Below are 15,660 nucleotides of genomic sequence, written 5' to 3'. Positions count from 1 at the left end.
AAACTTCAAGCGAATTCGGAAAACGAAGCGATGCGAATAACATCCCACCGGTGATTCACATTCTTGCAGGTGGGCAGGCATTTCGGGGAGGTTAGTCGCCCGCAGCAGCGAAGATTTGGCTTTAGACCGGACTACTGGGAACAGCTGAACTCAACCCAAGACAGAAATTATTTATTGGGAGGAAACCCTTCCATATGGATAATAGATTGAGGTTTGTGGAAATCACATTTGATGATCAGACTGGTCACATCCAGTTTTCAGATGATCCCACTCCTTTAATGTCGCCACAAACCTTATATTTCTTGATGTTTGGATAGTTAGTGTGTACCTGCCCAACTGCTTATTGTATTTAACCTGCCCCCACCCCCTACACTTGATGAACAATTGAGGATTCCTGTTTCCATCAACCGACACACACTTCCACCTCAACACCTTTATCCTATTCAATAATGCAGACGCTGGGGGCTGAGACTAATCCCTCCAATCCTGTTATTGACATTTGCCGTAGCCAATAAGATCACAGAAGGGACCTATCCAAACAGAGCGCACCGATTCATGATTGACAAGCCCATCGACCATACAACGATAGGAGCGTCTAGTAAACTCAGAGACTGACGTGCCAATCGACCAATAGTATAATAGCCAGGGCGGGATGTCTGCGATGATTAACCCGTCTGTAAGGCCATTGCCAGGCAGTTCGATCGGTAGCGGGAGCGGAGAGCAGACAGTAGGGAGCACGAAAGGCAGCAGCCCCACCGCCGGCCTCAGTTACCATCAACACCCCGGGGGGAAGTTAAAGCGAGCCAACCGCCGGCCCGAGTCACCACCTCCGAAGTCAACCAAACTTACACCATCAAAGACACAATGAGCAGCGAGGTTGAAACACAAGAGCAGCAGCCAGACGCATTGGAGGGCAAGGCCGGCCAGGAACCAGCGGCCACCGTGGGGGAGAAGAAGGTCATCGGTAAGTGTGAGCGAATTGGCGGGAGGAGAGACACCGACTGGGCTAGGGATTTAGCGCGTCACGTTCAATTTAACTACAACTCCCGGCACTCCCTGTACTGGGCGGGTTAAGGCTAGATTTTTACACACACGCGGTGATGGGCCGCCTGCTTATTTGTGATTGATTTTATTTGCATTCGCGCTAACACGAGGTGGGGCCGCCGTTATACCGACGTGGAGTCTGGTGCCACGCGGAGTTGTTAGTGACGGATTTGTCACCCCTCCCCCGCCGCGCGCCGTGACATCATCTCTTCCTGTGTCCTGAGAGGAACAGGGCCTGGAACATGTCCGCCGCCGCCTGCGGCCTACACCGCCACGCTCGCCTCATTGTAAACCGCCGCGCTTTTCCTCGCGGCCTCACGTCTGCTGGGGCGACATACCCGCTGGGGGGAGGCTTTAATTGCACAGGGGACTTCGGCCGTGGTATATTCTGCCTGACTGGGTTGCGGCTTGGCCCGGCTCCAGCCACGTGGTGTGTGAGTAGTAGTAGTAGTGCCACAGTGAGGTGCTGACACAGACTGGGCCCGAGCGGGAGGAGCCTTAACACTACGTGCACGAGAGCCATTTTATTGTATCTCTGCATTCCGTTTCCGTAGTAGCAGCAGCGCGTGGGGCCGTCTGAATCAACGGGGCATTCTGGGAGTTGTAGTTTAAAAGAAACCAGAATGGATGCGTCTGATTTCACAGCAAAGCGCCCACAATTCTTACAATTCCTGTTTACAGCCGGTCTCTCTGGGAAGCGCTTTCCTATGGGCAGGCTGGATAACCTTTAATGAAACCCGTCCTCAAATATGTGGATGCTGCCTTTCGTTATAGTTACCTACGTGTATTATAAGGGGAACTATCGCAAAAATGAAAATTTAATATAAGGTTCATCATACTAAAATAAAACTTTGTAAATACAATCCATTAAATATTCTGCATCAGTCTGAAATAATCAAGTTTATATTCACTATTCATCATCTGTTTCTCTTCATTCTGTCTCATGCAGGAGTTGGGTGTCAGCTGAATGATCCAATATATCTTATAGGGGGGGCTCCCTTTTCTAGCAGATGTATTAAAGCTCACGCAACTGATTCCAGTACAATAAAATCTAACAATAACTTCCTTTTGTACAAATCCTGCATGTAGAGAGACCTGTCTGGTGATTTTAAATAGCATGAGCTCTAATTCATCTTCTATGCAAAATGAGCCCCCCTATAAGATACATAGGGATGCACCGAATCCAGGATTTGGTTCTGCCCTTTTCAGCAGGATTCGGCAGAATCCTTCTGCCCGGCCGAACCGAATTAGGGGAGGGTAATCGCGTGACTTTTGTCACAAAACAATGATGTAAGTTTTCCCCTTCCCACAAATTTGCATATGCAAATTAGGTTTCGGCATTCCGCCGAATCTTTCACGAAGGATTTGGTGGTTTCGGCCGAATCCAAAAAAATTGGGTTTCGGTGCATTCCTAAAGATATATTGGATCTAACGGTCAAATAATATCTGACACCCAACTGCTGCATGAAGACAGAATGAAGAGAAACAAATGCTGAGAGAGGAATAGTGAATATAAACTTGATTATTTCAGAAACGGTACTATAAATATATGGAGATCCATTTTGCAGTGTTTGCTTTGTTTTCATAAGAAACTGAATTTCTGTTTTTCCGTTGCCCTGTGACCAAACCCCAATTTTTTTTTTTTTTTTTTTACTGATGTGCTGCAACAAAGTGATCCTTCATGTGAAAGTGTTAGTTGTGCTTGTTAGATTGACTTTGTACTCTGCTCTAAACTTATAACTTTTATTTTTCTTTCAGCAACCAAGGTTTTGGGCACAGTCAAATGGTTTAATGTGCGCAATGGTTACGGCTTTATTAACAGGTGAGTTGTTGATTCTGCCTCCCCTATAAAGTTCCTTAGTACAGTAAGTGTTCTGTTAACACTTTCCAACTTGGGGTTTTTATGGCACAACCCATAGTTTCTTAATGTGGTTTGGCAAGTATATTTTTAGGGTATAAATAAATTCTCGCATTAATGTTGGGTAGAATGAAAACCATCTAAGAACCCTTTTAGTGGGAGCTGCCATAGTACAGGCACTGCATACATGTTAAATAATATGAATGCCTGTGCCAATGAAAGGTCTTTTAGCTACCACTGTTGTAGAAGTGACACAAGAGTGTACAAGTAATAAATATATAATTGTACTCTGGTGTATTCAGCCTGTGATATTTTCTCATTTGCCTAAACTTTTCTCAATAGTAGACTGCTTGTCAAATGCAAATCCTATTTATCTTTTAGCATTTAAACTCTAAACATAAATTAACACTTGTATATTAACAGTACAGCCTTTAGTGTATCTTAAAGTGTTGTCGTGCTGTGTATAGCTTCAACCATCTCTTTATTATTTATGTTTCATCCTTTTAGGAATGACACCAAGGAAGATGTGTTTGTACACCAAGTAAGTATTCTACTTCTAGATCTATGGATATGTAGATGACAATCCAGTGTAGAAAATGTATTCCAATTTAGGTTTGAGTATGTTTAAGCTGAATTGCCTTGGTGTAATGAAGTATCATATACTTATAAGACAAATTACTGGCCAGCTGAGTCTGATTGGATCTCTTGTCCGTTTTCGATTGGCATAAAAACATGTCAGTAAGAGCAGATTTAAACATTGTTTTATAGGTCCTTAGTGATGAGGCATTTTGCTACAGATTTCTTTGAAATTCACTCAAATGATTGTTTGTTTTATTTATTTTCAAATTAATTTCTAGACTGCCATCAAGAAGAATAACCCTAGGAAGTACCTTCGCAGTGTGGGGGATGGTGAAACTGTTGAGTTTGATGTAGTGGAGGGTGAAAAGGTAAGACTTATCTGGTCTCAGAAATTCTACACAGAAGACCATGAGAAATAGTGCATTTTTTTTTTCTTTCTTGGGTTCATATCTTAAGCCATCCTAAACTGCATATGATAGTTCTGGTAAATAACCTCCTATACTAATGGTTGGTTTATTAAATAATTTAAGCTTGGTAATTTTTGGTTACGATAGTTCAATTCCTTTTTGTTTTGGTTTATATAGACTTTTGTTTGTTAGTTGCATCCATTCAGGTTGAGTTTAGACATTTCCCATCATATAACTAAGGGTTGTACAGTAGAATGTCATTTGAAACCATATTAATGCTTGCTTTTGTTTAGGGTGCAGAGGCAGCTAATGTAACTGGTCCAGGTGGTGTTCCAGTCCAAGGCAGCAAATATGCCGCAGACCGTAATAATTACAGACGCTATCCACGTCGCAGAGGTCCTCCACGTAACTACCAGCAAAACTACCAAAACAGCGAGAGTGGAGAAAAGGCAGAAGGGAATGAGAGTGCACCAGAAGGAGAGGGTACAAATCAACAACGTCCATACCCCAGAAGGCGTTATCCACCACCATTCTACTCACGGAGGCCATATGGGCGCAGACCACAGTACTCCAATGTTCCTGTTCAGGGAGAAAGTGCTGAGGTATTAATCTATGTATGTTTATTATTAGCTGTTCAAGGTTAAACATTTTCTTATGAAACCATAAAGGAACTGTAACACCCAAAAATTAAGTGTTTTAAAGAAATTATGTAGTGTTGCCCTGCACTGGTAAAACTGATGTGTTTGCTTCAGAAACACTACTATAGTTCATATAAACAAGCTGCTGTGTAGCAATGGCAGACCTTTAAAAAAGCTATATGGCACAAGTTAAATAGTAGATAACATTGTTCTACAGAGCTTATCTGCTGTGTAACCTGAGCCTTTTCTCCTTTGAATGGCTGCCCCCATGGCTACAAAGCAGCTTGTTTATATAAACAATAGTAGTGTTTCTGAAGCAAACACAGCAGTTTTACCAGTGCAGGGCAACATAACCTATTATTATTTCTTTAAAACACTTCATTTTTGAGTTACTGCATTCTTTTTATTACTTAAACTCTTTTTTAATGTTCCTGAATGGAAGTTTGTTTTAGTAGCTTAAAACTACACATTTGTTGCTGCTTTATTGGGACTGTTCTGTCTATCTTCTGGGGATTCCGGGTGAACAGGTGTTCGTGCCTCAGTGAAATGTGTGTGGACTTTGAAGTTAGCCACCAAAAAAGCTTATTTGAGCATCTACAAATCTTAAGTAATGCAGTTGGATGGTTAACTGTATGACAGCTACTGTATATACTTCATAGCTTTTCTTTTTTTGCTGATTCGGCTTGAGCATAATTTCTTTTAACCCCCCCTCTCTCTAGGGAGCAGAGAGCCAAGGTGCAGGCGAACAAGGCAGACCTGTGAGGCAGAATATGTATAGAGGCTTCAGACCGCAATTTCGCAGGTATTATAAAACTTTTAGTAGTCCTTAACCAATGGCTCTTTGGTTTTGACCTTCTCCCATGTTAAGCTGCTTGAAGCAGTAGTATCAACTAGTGATTTGTTTGTACCATGTCGGCATTTCTAAAAAAAAAAAAAAAATTATTCTAGGGGACCACCACGTCAGAGACAACCCAGAGAAGATGGAAATGAAGAGGACAAGGAAAATCAGGGGGATGAAACCCAGAGTCAGCAGCCACCTCAGCGTCGGTACCGCCGTAACTTTAACTACAGACGCAGACGCCCAGAAAACCCTAAACCACAAGATGGTAAAGAGACCAAGGCAGCCGAAACATCAGCTGAGAACACGTCCGCTCCCGAGGCTGAGCAGGGCGGGGCTGAGTAAATACCGGCTTACCAACTCTACCACCATCCGGGTTAGTGAACGAACTGAAAGCACAATGACTGCACTACCATAAATGATCAGACATAAAGTCTGTTACCATATTTTTGTTAAACATGTTGAATTTTTAACTTCTAGATATTGTCTAGTCTGAATAGGAAATGTTCTTTGTATTTCAGGGCTCTGTAGCTCTGCAAGTTTGTTGCTTATTTTAAATTCAGTGGAGATTCATTCAAAACTAGGAAGCCTTAAACTGTGCCTCTGGTGGTTTTTGGAAAGTAGAGTACCTTTTGAAAATGGACTAGTAGAATCCAGATTACAGGAAAGGATCAGAATCGGTGTATAAATAATATAAGAGAGAAATGGTACTTGGATGAAGCGAATGATAAACAGAAAATTGAAAGGGACATCTCCATAAAGCCATTAGTGCAGACGTATATAGACCTGGATCACATTTCATGACTGCGCAGAATGTTTTGCAAATGCAGAAATAGAAGAGAAGTTGTAATGGTTTGCTCAAGTCAAGCAGAAGTATAAAGTGGTCTCTGTGAAGCTCTGACCACCTAGGTGCCTTTTTTTGGAGCACTTTTTTATTTTAGTAGGAAATTGTTTTGATGGAACTAATTTATGCAAATTTTTTTTTTTTTCCCCTTGCAGTTTTTTGTCATCAAAAATGTCAAGACAGAAATTCCAGCAATAAGAAATGAACAAAGAATTGGAACTGAAGACCTTAAGTGCTTGCTTTTTGCTCTTGACCAGATAACGTCATCCTGCATAGATAACTGCAGAGATGGTTTTTATTTTTTATCTAAAAGCTCCTTTTGGGAATGAGAATTTTTTAAACATGTTTTCTCAATGTACCTTCAAAGGTTTTTAAATTGTTTCCTATCTGGTCAAACTAAGATTTTTAAGAACCTAATTTTTAATTTGTAATAAGCGTACACCTAATTTTCTTTTCAAAAGTCGTCAAACTGCAAGCATCTGTTAATAAAGGTCTTCACATATTTTGTGTCTGGCTAGGATTCTTTCATGTGACCCTGGAATGACTTTTCTGAATATTGTAATCTTTAACTTTCTGATAACCTTGTTGTACAATACACCTCACAGAGTAAACAGAGGTCTCGGGAACTAGTTAAAGGTGTAGTCTTATCAATACAAGTTTCCGCCCACCCTTCAAATGGAGAAAACTGCTGAACAAAAAGCTTGTAAAAAAAAAAAAAAAAAAAAAAGGATCAATTGAAAACATAACCCCTGCACCAAATGACTGTCTTGTATAGCGAACTATACAGTATATGGTGCTGTAAATATTGTATGAAACTCCTCTTCCAGTCATACTATGCAGTGATTATAAAACACGGGCCGGCTCCCTGAAGGTGGGGATGCTTTAAGCAGTTGCGGGAAAGCTCAACCTGAAAGCCAGGTAACATTAGAAATGGGTGGACTGACCGTTTTTGAAGACCAGAATGATTTGTGGAGAACATGCATTTCCTGTCTAAACTCTTAGAAAATATGTATCATTCCCTTTGTACAGGTATAGGACCTGTTATCCAGAATGCTCAGGACCTGGTGTTTTCTGGATAGATCTTTCAGTAATTTGTATCTTCATAAAAGTCTACTACTATAAGATCATGTAAACATTAAATAGGCCAAATAGGCTGGTTTTGCTTGCAGTAAGGGTTAATACATTTAGTTTGGATCAGTTTGTTTTTTTGTTTATCTGGATTATTTGATTTGAATGCAGTCTATGGAAGAAGGCTTTTCCGTAATTTGGAGCTTTCTGGATAATGGGTTTCCAGATAACTAATATACCTGTACCCATTTTTATAAGGAATTCAGAGCCCTGCCTTAAATGTTTTTGGTACCTTGTTTACTCCATTTTCAGTATGTCCTTTTGTAACCTGTAACACATCTCAGGCACATTTTCACAATAGCTCTGTATTCATTTATTAAGGGCAAGGTCATACAATGGTCTTTTACCATATCTGGTACAAGTACCAGGCATATCAATTTTTTTTTTTTTTTTTTTTAAAGGAGAAAAACCCTGTACCCCCACTCCACGTAGACTCCTTCCTCCCCCCCCCCAGGCTAAATGCCCCATACTTTATACTTACACCTCATTGCAGGATTCTGACAGCAGACTTTATGGCATCCATCTTGCGGGTCCTCCCTAAGCTGACTGTGAGATCGGCAATTTCAGCGCATGCGCAGTTGTCTTAAACCGGCAATTTGCTCCAACTGCACATGCACAGATATACCGATCTCCCAGAGTTTCCTTCTCCTTTAAGTAGATCGAGAAACTCTGGAGAGCAGTGATTTAATCACTTCCCCATCTGCTCCAAAACATCCTAAATAAAATGTCGATGTGGTAGATTTAAAGCTTTCCAAGTGGTCTATGCAACCAACTGTTAAATGTATAACCACCCAAATCCTTACCATGCCAATATACAGATGAATTTCTTATTTCCTTAACATGTAGTTATTGTACATATTGGAGGAGGGACGGTTGCATGAGACAGTGGTTCCCCAACTTGTGACTCCTGAACATGTTGCTCTCTGACCTTGTGGCCTCAAAGCAGTTTTTTTTATTTTTTGAGGCTTTTGGTTGCATAAAAACGTATACTGCCAAACAGAACCTCCTGTAGGTTGCCAGTCCACACACCGGCTAGCAATAGTCATTTACAGGCTTTAATTTTTACCCACAGGAACTTTTTGCCCCCAGGTTGTGGTGCTCTCTAACTTTCTTTTACATATAAATGTGGCTCACAGGATCAGTTTGGGGACCCCTGGTGTATATGGTGCAGTTCTTTACAGCTCTTTTTTTTTTTTTGGGCACGCTATGGCTGCATTTTTGATGTCAACCCACAAGTTTTATTTTGGATTAAGGTCTGGGGATTGGGCTGGTCACTTCATAACATCAATCTTGTTGGTTTGGAACCAAGATGGTGCTCCTTTACGGGTGTCTTTGGGGGTTGTTGAAACTCATTTCGAGGGCATTACTTCTTCGGCATAAGGCAACATGGCCTCTTCAAGTATTTTGATGTATTGAAACTGATCCATGATCCCTTGTATGTGATAAATAGGCCCAACACCATAATATGAGAAATATCCCCATATGATGCTTGTGCCACCATGTTTTACTTTATTAACACTGTACTTTGACTTGAATTCAGTGTTTGGGGGTCATCTGACAAACTGTGGCCCTTAGACCCAAAAAGAGCAATCTTGCTTTCATCAATCCACAATGTTGTGGCATTTCTCTTTACATCAGCCAGTGTTCTTTAGCAAATTGTAAGCTCTTCAGCACATCTTTTTATCAACGGTGGGACTTGCCTGCAGTGTCTTCATGCCAATAGCTTGGCTTCACATAGGAGTCTTCTAATTGTACCAGTATCACCGGTAACTTTACATCTTCTTTCATCTTCCTGGAGCTGATCATTGGCTGAGTCTTTGACATTTTGGCTATTCTTCTATCCATTTAAATGGTAGTTTTATCTTTTCTTCCATATCTTTCAGGTTTTGGTTGTTATTGTAAAGCATTGAGATCATTTTAACTAAGTGGCCTATAATTTTTTGCACTTCTTTATTTTTTTCCCCTCTCCAATCAGCTTTTTAATCAAAGTACCCTGTTCTTTGGAACAATGTCTGAAAGACCCATTTTGCTCAGATTTACCCCCAATTTAAAGCAAATCAAAATATTCTGCGAGACATAAGGGTACATTGGTCAACATTTATGCTCCTTGGTCTAATAGAAGTGATCTTCAGTCTGTCCCACGAGACAAAACCATTCAACTGGCTCTGTGAAATAGACTTGTTTGATCAGTTTGCTACACATCGTTTTGACATGGAACACATACCAAGGACTCCTAGATCCCCCCGACATAATCTAGTATCTCGGGACTAGCACACCAGCAGTTGGGATCTGGAATTTCTACTGGAACTGCTTGAGAAGGTCTCTTGGATTTACAAATGATTTAGCCATAGAAGTGTTTATCAGCTGCTATACTTGTCCTTGAAAGCTGCAGGCAAACTATCTCCAGGGACAAGCCAACGCCCTGCTGAACCATAGAGCTTCCGATCTACACTGCCTGCAATACTATAACAATGGAAACAGAATTACTGTGCAAGTGCAGTGAGTGATCATATAAGCACCTTATTGTTATGCCACATACACATATCAGTGTTTTGGGTGTTTCTGACGGCCTTAATGTCTGCAAACATTGATTGTTAATTATTGAACCAGCCTGATTGGGTCAACATTAAGCTTTTGTTTGTGCAATCTGGTATCAGCACCAGTATAAAGTCCAAAGCATGCCCTGTTATTATTTTTATTCATATTCCTTCCCTTAATTAAATGGCATAATTCCTTTAGTCAGATACCCCCCCCCCCCATGGCACATATGATTCCATGTCCGTGAATTAAACCAAATGAAATCTTTATGGAAACCTAACCTAAAGGGGCAATAGTAAATGCAGCTTTTATTTAGTCATATTAAATATTTTTGGGACATGTCCCTGTGCTCATCTGCTTTTATACATTGTATTTGGTGGGTGGCGACTGAGCTACATTGAATCAGGAGTCAGGGTGTGCTATGGCATAAATTATATTATATTTTTTTTTTTTTGTTTCAAGTTGTTTGACATTTAAGACGCTTGCAAACTGATATAAGAAAACAGTGCTGGTCATATTTTCTAACTGCCATTAAAAGATAAGATTAATTCGGATTTTGTTCTGCTTAGTAAATGAAGGTAGAAGAATCATCTGATGTTTCTCTGATCAGTATAAGGCTAATACTACATGTATCTGATTGTAGCCCCACATATAAACACAGGCCAATCTGCACTCTCCAACACAGGCTGCCTTTATAAATCACGGGGCCCCGTACAAAAACATTTTCTGGGCCCCAAGCCCCACCACAGATCCCTCCCACACCACATTTAAAAGACCACACAGATATCAACACTAAAAACAGTAACCCCTCCCCCCACACTCACGTTACAGTATAAAAAGCTATTGATGGTGAGGGCCCCCTTATAAATTAAAAAAACATTGACATCAGGGCTCCTCCTTACAAGTTAAAAGTTAATATTTTTTTTAAAAAACCATTGGTGTTCAGTAGAACTGAACTCATGGCTTCAGGACTTCAACTTTGGCTCCTTTTGTGGCTTTGGGTCTTTTCGCTGTTTCAGAACTTTGGCTTCTGTCATGGCTTCAGCTCCGTTCGTGGCTTTGGGACTTCCACTTTGGCTCCTTTTGTGGCTTCGGGACTTCCACTTCGGCTCCTTTCGTGGCTTCAGCTCCTTTTGTGGCATCGGGACTTCAACTTCGGCTCATTTTGTGGCTCTGGGACTTCAACTTCGGCTCCTTTCGGGCTTTGGGACATCAACTTCGGCTCCTTTCATGGCTTCATTACTTCGGCTCTTCGGGACTCGACTCTTTGGGCTTTGGCTCTTCGGGATTTCGGCTCTTCAGGACTCAACTCTTCGGGATTTTGACTCTTTGGGACTTCGTTGGTTCGGGACTTCAGCAGGTGCGACACATCTTCGGCACTGGTAGCCGGCTATTTCAAAAAGTGCAGCACAGCCAGGCCCCCCTTTAGGCCCTGGCCTGGTACAACAGTACCCCCTGTGTCCCCCTGATGAGGGCCTTGCCTTTGGGTGCAGACACAGGAGAGCATGGATATGAGAAGAGAGACCAGTTCCTGGCCTGCACTTATATGATTGTTAAGAAACAACCCAATGTGGGATTAGCCTTAAGCAGGTAAACATCACTTCATTGTACGTTTCAGGGTTAAAGGGGTTGTTCACGTTTAAATTAACATTTGGTATGATGTAAAGAGCAATATTCTGAGGCCATTTGCAATTGTTTTTAATTTTTTATTGTTTTTAAGCAATTTGCATTAGTTCGAATAAGAGACTGGAATATGAATAGGAGAGGCCTGAATAGAAGGATGAATAATGAAAAGTAGCAGTAACAATACATTTGTAGCCTTACAGAGCATTTGTTTTTTTAGATGGGGTCAGTGACCGAATTTGAAAGCTGAAATCAATAAGAAGCAAAAGGCAAATCATTTAAAAGCTATGAAAAAATGAAGGCCATTTGAAAAGTTGCTTAGAATTAGCCATTTTATAGCATACTAAAAGTTGACTTAATCACCCCTCTAAAACACCTTCAAACAACTAGTTATTTTCAGATAGATCACCAGAAATAATGACTTTTTCAAATTACTTTCTATTTTCTATGTGTGACTGTTTTTATAATATTGAAGTGTAAAGTGTCATTTTTCACCTTCAGAAGCAACTCTGGGAGGGGGGGGTCGACAACCCTGTAAACTGTTCTAAATGGATACATTTAGTTGATACATTTCTTATCTTTGTCCCTGCTGAGCAGAATCTCTGGGTTTCATTACAGGCAGTTGTTAGAATTGATACAATAGTTGCTAATACTCCAGAGATGCTGCTGAGAAATGTATCAACTAAATGTTGCAAAATTGTAACAGTTCAGAGTCTGCACCTGAATTACTGAGCTGACAGACTCAAACAGACTTTAAACTTAGATTTTGGAAAAATAAATAAAAAATTAATAGAATGTAATTGAAAAAAGGAAGATGAACAACCCCTTTAATGTTTGAGACAGTTGGCTAAAATGAGTGCACTTAAAGGACAATGAAAGTCTAAAATAGAATAAGGCTAGAAATGCTGTATTTTGTATACTAAATATAAACATGAACTTACTGCACCACAAGCCTAATCAAACAAATGATTTATGCTTTCAAAGTTGGCCACAGGGGGCTGTCATCTTGTAACTTTGTTAAACATCTTTGCCTGACCCTGACCCTGGCCCTGCACATGCTTAGTGTGGTCTGGGCTGCTTAGGGATCATCATAAACAAAGCTGCTTGAGTTCTGCATGGCTGGGATGTAAGGCGGGGGCTCCCCCTGCTGTTCATAAGTATGATTGTTTCCCTGCTCAGCAGTTAGGGACCGTCTGACAATTCCTATCCACAGCAGTAAATGAAGGGAGAATTTCACTGCATACAGTCAGGTTTCTTATAAAAACGGTACACATTTTCTAATTAAAGTTTATTGGAGAAAGTTTTCATTAAAGAAAGTAAAAATTGGATTTTATTTTTTTTGCCTTTCCTTGTCCTTTAAAGGAAAGTTAAACTAAAGAAGTAGCTAGAAATGTTGTACATTATGTTTTGGGCTCCTGTACCAGCCCAAGGCAACCACAGCCCTTTAGCAGTAAAGATCTGTGTCTCCAAAGATGCCCCAGTAGCTCCCCATCTTCTTTTTTGCTGATTCACTGCACATGCTCTGTGCTGCTGTCACTAACTGATCTTAGGGACCCACTCACAATATACAGAACACATAGAATAGAAATGTCACAATTTAAGTCTGATTAGTAATTAATACAGATAATAACTACATGGCAGCACAGAAGCCAGTGCAACTAGCATCAGCATTTAATATTCCGCCCTATAGCATCATCTTATATTACAGACTAACTTAATTTTCTGCTTGATAATTTGCAACAACCCCTAAGCTTAGCTTCTCAGCAGCTGCTCAGAGCCCACTGAGCATGTGAGTGTCACAGACACTTTCCAAGATGGTGACCCCCCTGTGACAAGTTTGGAGTCCTAGATCATTGCTGCTATTGAGAAACTGAACTTTAGGCTGGTGCAATAAATTCAGTTTATAAAACACGGCATTTTTAGCCACATTCATTTTAGGGTTTAGTTCTCCTTTAAGCATTATTCATCATGAGGAATGTATGGGCCCTCAGAATAACAATACAGACGTATAAGGATTGAGTTTTAACACAATGACCTTAGCTCAATATGCTTTTGTTTTAGTGTGATCGCCCTTGCACTTGCATTGGTAAATAAGTTGTAAGCTTAGTAATAGGGTATATTTTCCCAGGGTTTTATTTATATTTTCCCAGTTGTGATGTACTTCTGAGTATTCCTTTCCAACATGGTTCAGTGCCAAGCAGCTTAGTGTGTAGCGCCTGTATTTGTGTGTCTCTCACATCCACACGGTGGCATTGTTTCCCCAGACACCGGTATGTCAGTAACACTCCTGGCTGTCATTTATTATTCAAAAAAAAAAAAAGATTATTCAGCTGCAAATATAAACTGTAAGCACAATCACTGGTTTAATAGACATGTCTCCAGTTTTAGCTTTCAGCAGCAACTCATCAGGGAGAGGCACCTGCTTTAGAACTGTATGTTTAATAACACCTACAGTATTTCAATAACTGATTTAGACTTTAATGGTTTAAACAGAAACGGAACTAGAGGGGGGCGGGCCCTGGCGCAGGACGCGCAGCCGGGCCCCCGCCCCCCTCCATAAACCCGGAACTGGCCAGGATTTGCGTGGCCCACGGACTGCCGGGGGGCCCTGAGGGGGTGCGGGCCCTGGCGCGCTCGCACCCCCTGCTCCCCCGGTAGTTCCGCCCCTGGGTTTAAACATAAAAATGTATCGGGGGAATGTAATAAAAATCGCTAACGGAAAAACTATTCGCAATGCGAAAAGTTATGCCTTTGCGCGAACAAATTTTGCTTTGTGCGAATTTAATATAGCTTTTGCGAGCCCGGAAACTGTTTAGCGACCACTTCCGACAGTGAAAGAACGTTTGCGAATTTTATAGTTTGCGCCAATGCGCAGTCAATGTAATAAAACTTCTTACTGAAAAAGTCGTTATGTTTGCTCCAAAAGATTATGACACCTTCAAGCACTTTTTATGAGTGCGCAATTAAAATTCGCAATGCGCAATTAAAATTTGCAATGCAATAACAGTTTAACGAACAATATTACATTGCGAGATGTGGATTTTTAGTCTTATTGGTGCGAATTGTTTTGCTCTTTGCGACTTTTATTACATTCCCCTGTAAATGTCTTAGAATTATTCATGGAACGTGTAAAGCAGGGTGAGCCTTATAACAGGACAAAAATTTTTTAAAAAAAGCAATATTTTCAATCCAAACTTCTAGCATCATTATGGCCACCACAATTTACCTTCTTCCATATTCTTATTTCTGTGACTAGCTTAATGGCTGACATGTCTAATCTCTGTGAGATGTCATTTATTTTAATCTAAAACTATATTTTTTGTTTAATTACATGTATATACAGTATGGGACCATATTAATATAATTATTTCTATACAATACACAAAAACCACAAAATCTCGTAAAAAATACATCCTTATTATATCCTCATAAATGGAGTTCCATGACCTGTATAAAAGCAGTTGAGCCTAAACTGACCTACCTCGTGCTTTTATATGGTCATGGAACTCCTCAGTGATTTATAATATCCTTATATGTTACAATAGGGGGTCATCTATTCTGTTTTCTGTAGGAAGTCTCCCTATTGGCCCAGGAAATGTATGACAAATTCCTGTGATGGTTTAAAGGGAAACTATGTGCCAGAGTAATGTAGGTCTGTATAAAAATATATTGCCTCTCATACCTTAGCTACCCAGGCTGATTTTTATCTCATACACACTAAGGCTCGTTTACAACTGCAAGTGCAGTGGACTAAATACTATTTGGGGCATGATTCTAGGGTCTCTCTTTTGCATATACAGAGGATATCTTCCACACACTGCTGTTAATCACCGGTTTTTGGAAGGGCTGCCTGGTTGAAATGTTCCAGTCCGGATTTCCAAATTAGGAAATCCGGACAGGACATTGAAGTGAATGACGTGATCAGCCAATTGTTGATTGCCATGTCATCAGTCCCGCCCCTGATGCCACCGGTCTGCCCCCGACATCACCAAAGACTGGTCAAGTTTAGATTGTTTGCGCTCGTGGACAGATTTTCATTAAAGCAACAGCAAAAGTGTTCGCTAGAGTGAAATTCTGCTACTCTCTTCTATGTAGGGTTGCCACCTGGCCGTTATTTTACCGGCCCAGTCGGTAAAACACCTGCCAAGGCCAGGGCCGTTATT

At 40.7% G+C, this 15,660-nt stretch overlaps 1 protein-coding gene across 3 annotated transcripts; it reads left to right on the top strand.

Moving 5' to 3' along the window:
- The first annotated feature begins 630 nt into the window (after nt 1–630).
- ybx1.S (Y-box binding protein 1 S homeolog) lies at nt 631–6,710 on the top strand. Of its 3 annotated transcripts, NM_001086861.1 has the most exon segments (11): nt 752–964; nt 2,803–2,866; nt 3,410–3,443; nt 3,760–3,849; nt 4,182–4,490; nt 5,246–5,328; nt 5,475–5,553; nt 5,556; nt 5,559–5,565; nt 5,568–5,740; nt 6,364–6,710. In NM_001086861.1, coding segments are annotated over 10 exon segments (909 nt in total). In that variant the 5' UTR covers nt 752–864; the 3' UTR covers nt 5,710–5,740; nt 6,364–6,710.
- The last annotated feature ends 8,950 nt before the right edge of the window (nt 6,711–15,660 follow it).

This window comes from Xenopus laevis, chromosome 7S (genome assembly GCF_017654675.1).
Source record: "Xenopus laevis strain J_2021 chromosome 7S, Xenopus_laevis_v10.1, whole genome shotgun sequence".
NCBI lineage: Eukaryota > Metazoa > Chordata > Amphibia > Anura > Pipidae > Xenopus > Xenopus laevis.
The sequence above is the reverse complement of the archived record's forward strand: the minus strand, read 5'-3'. Positions and strand labels throughout refer to the sequence as shown.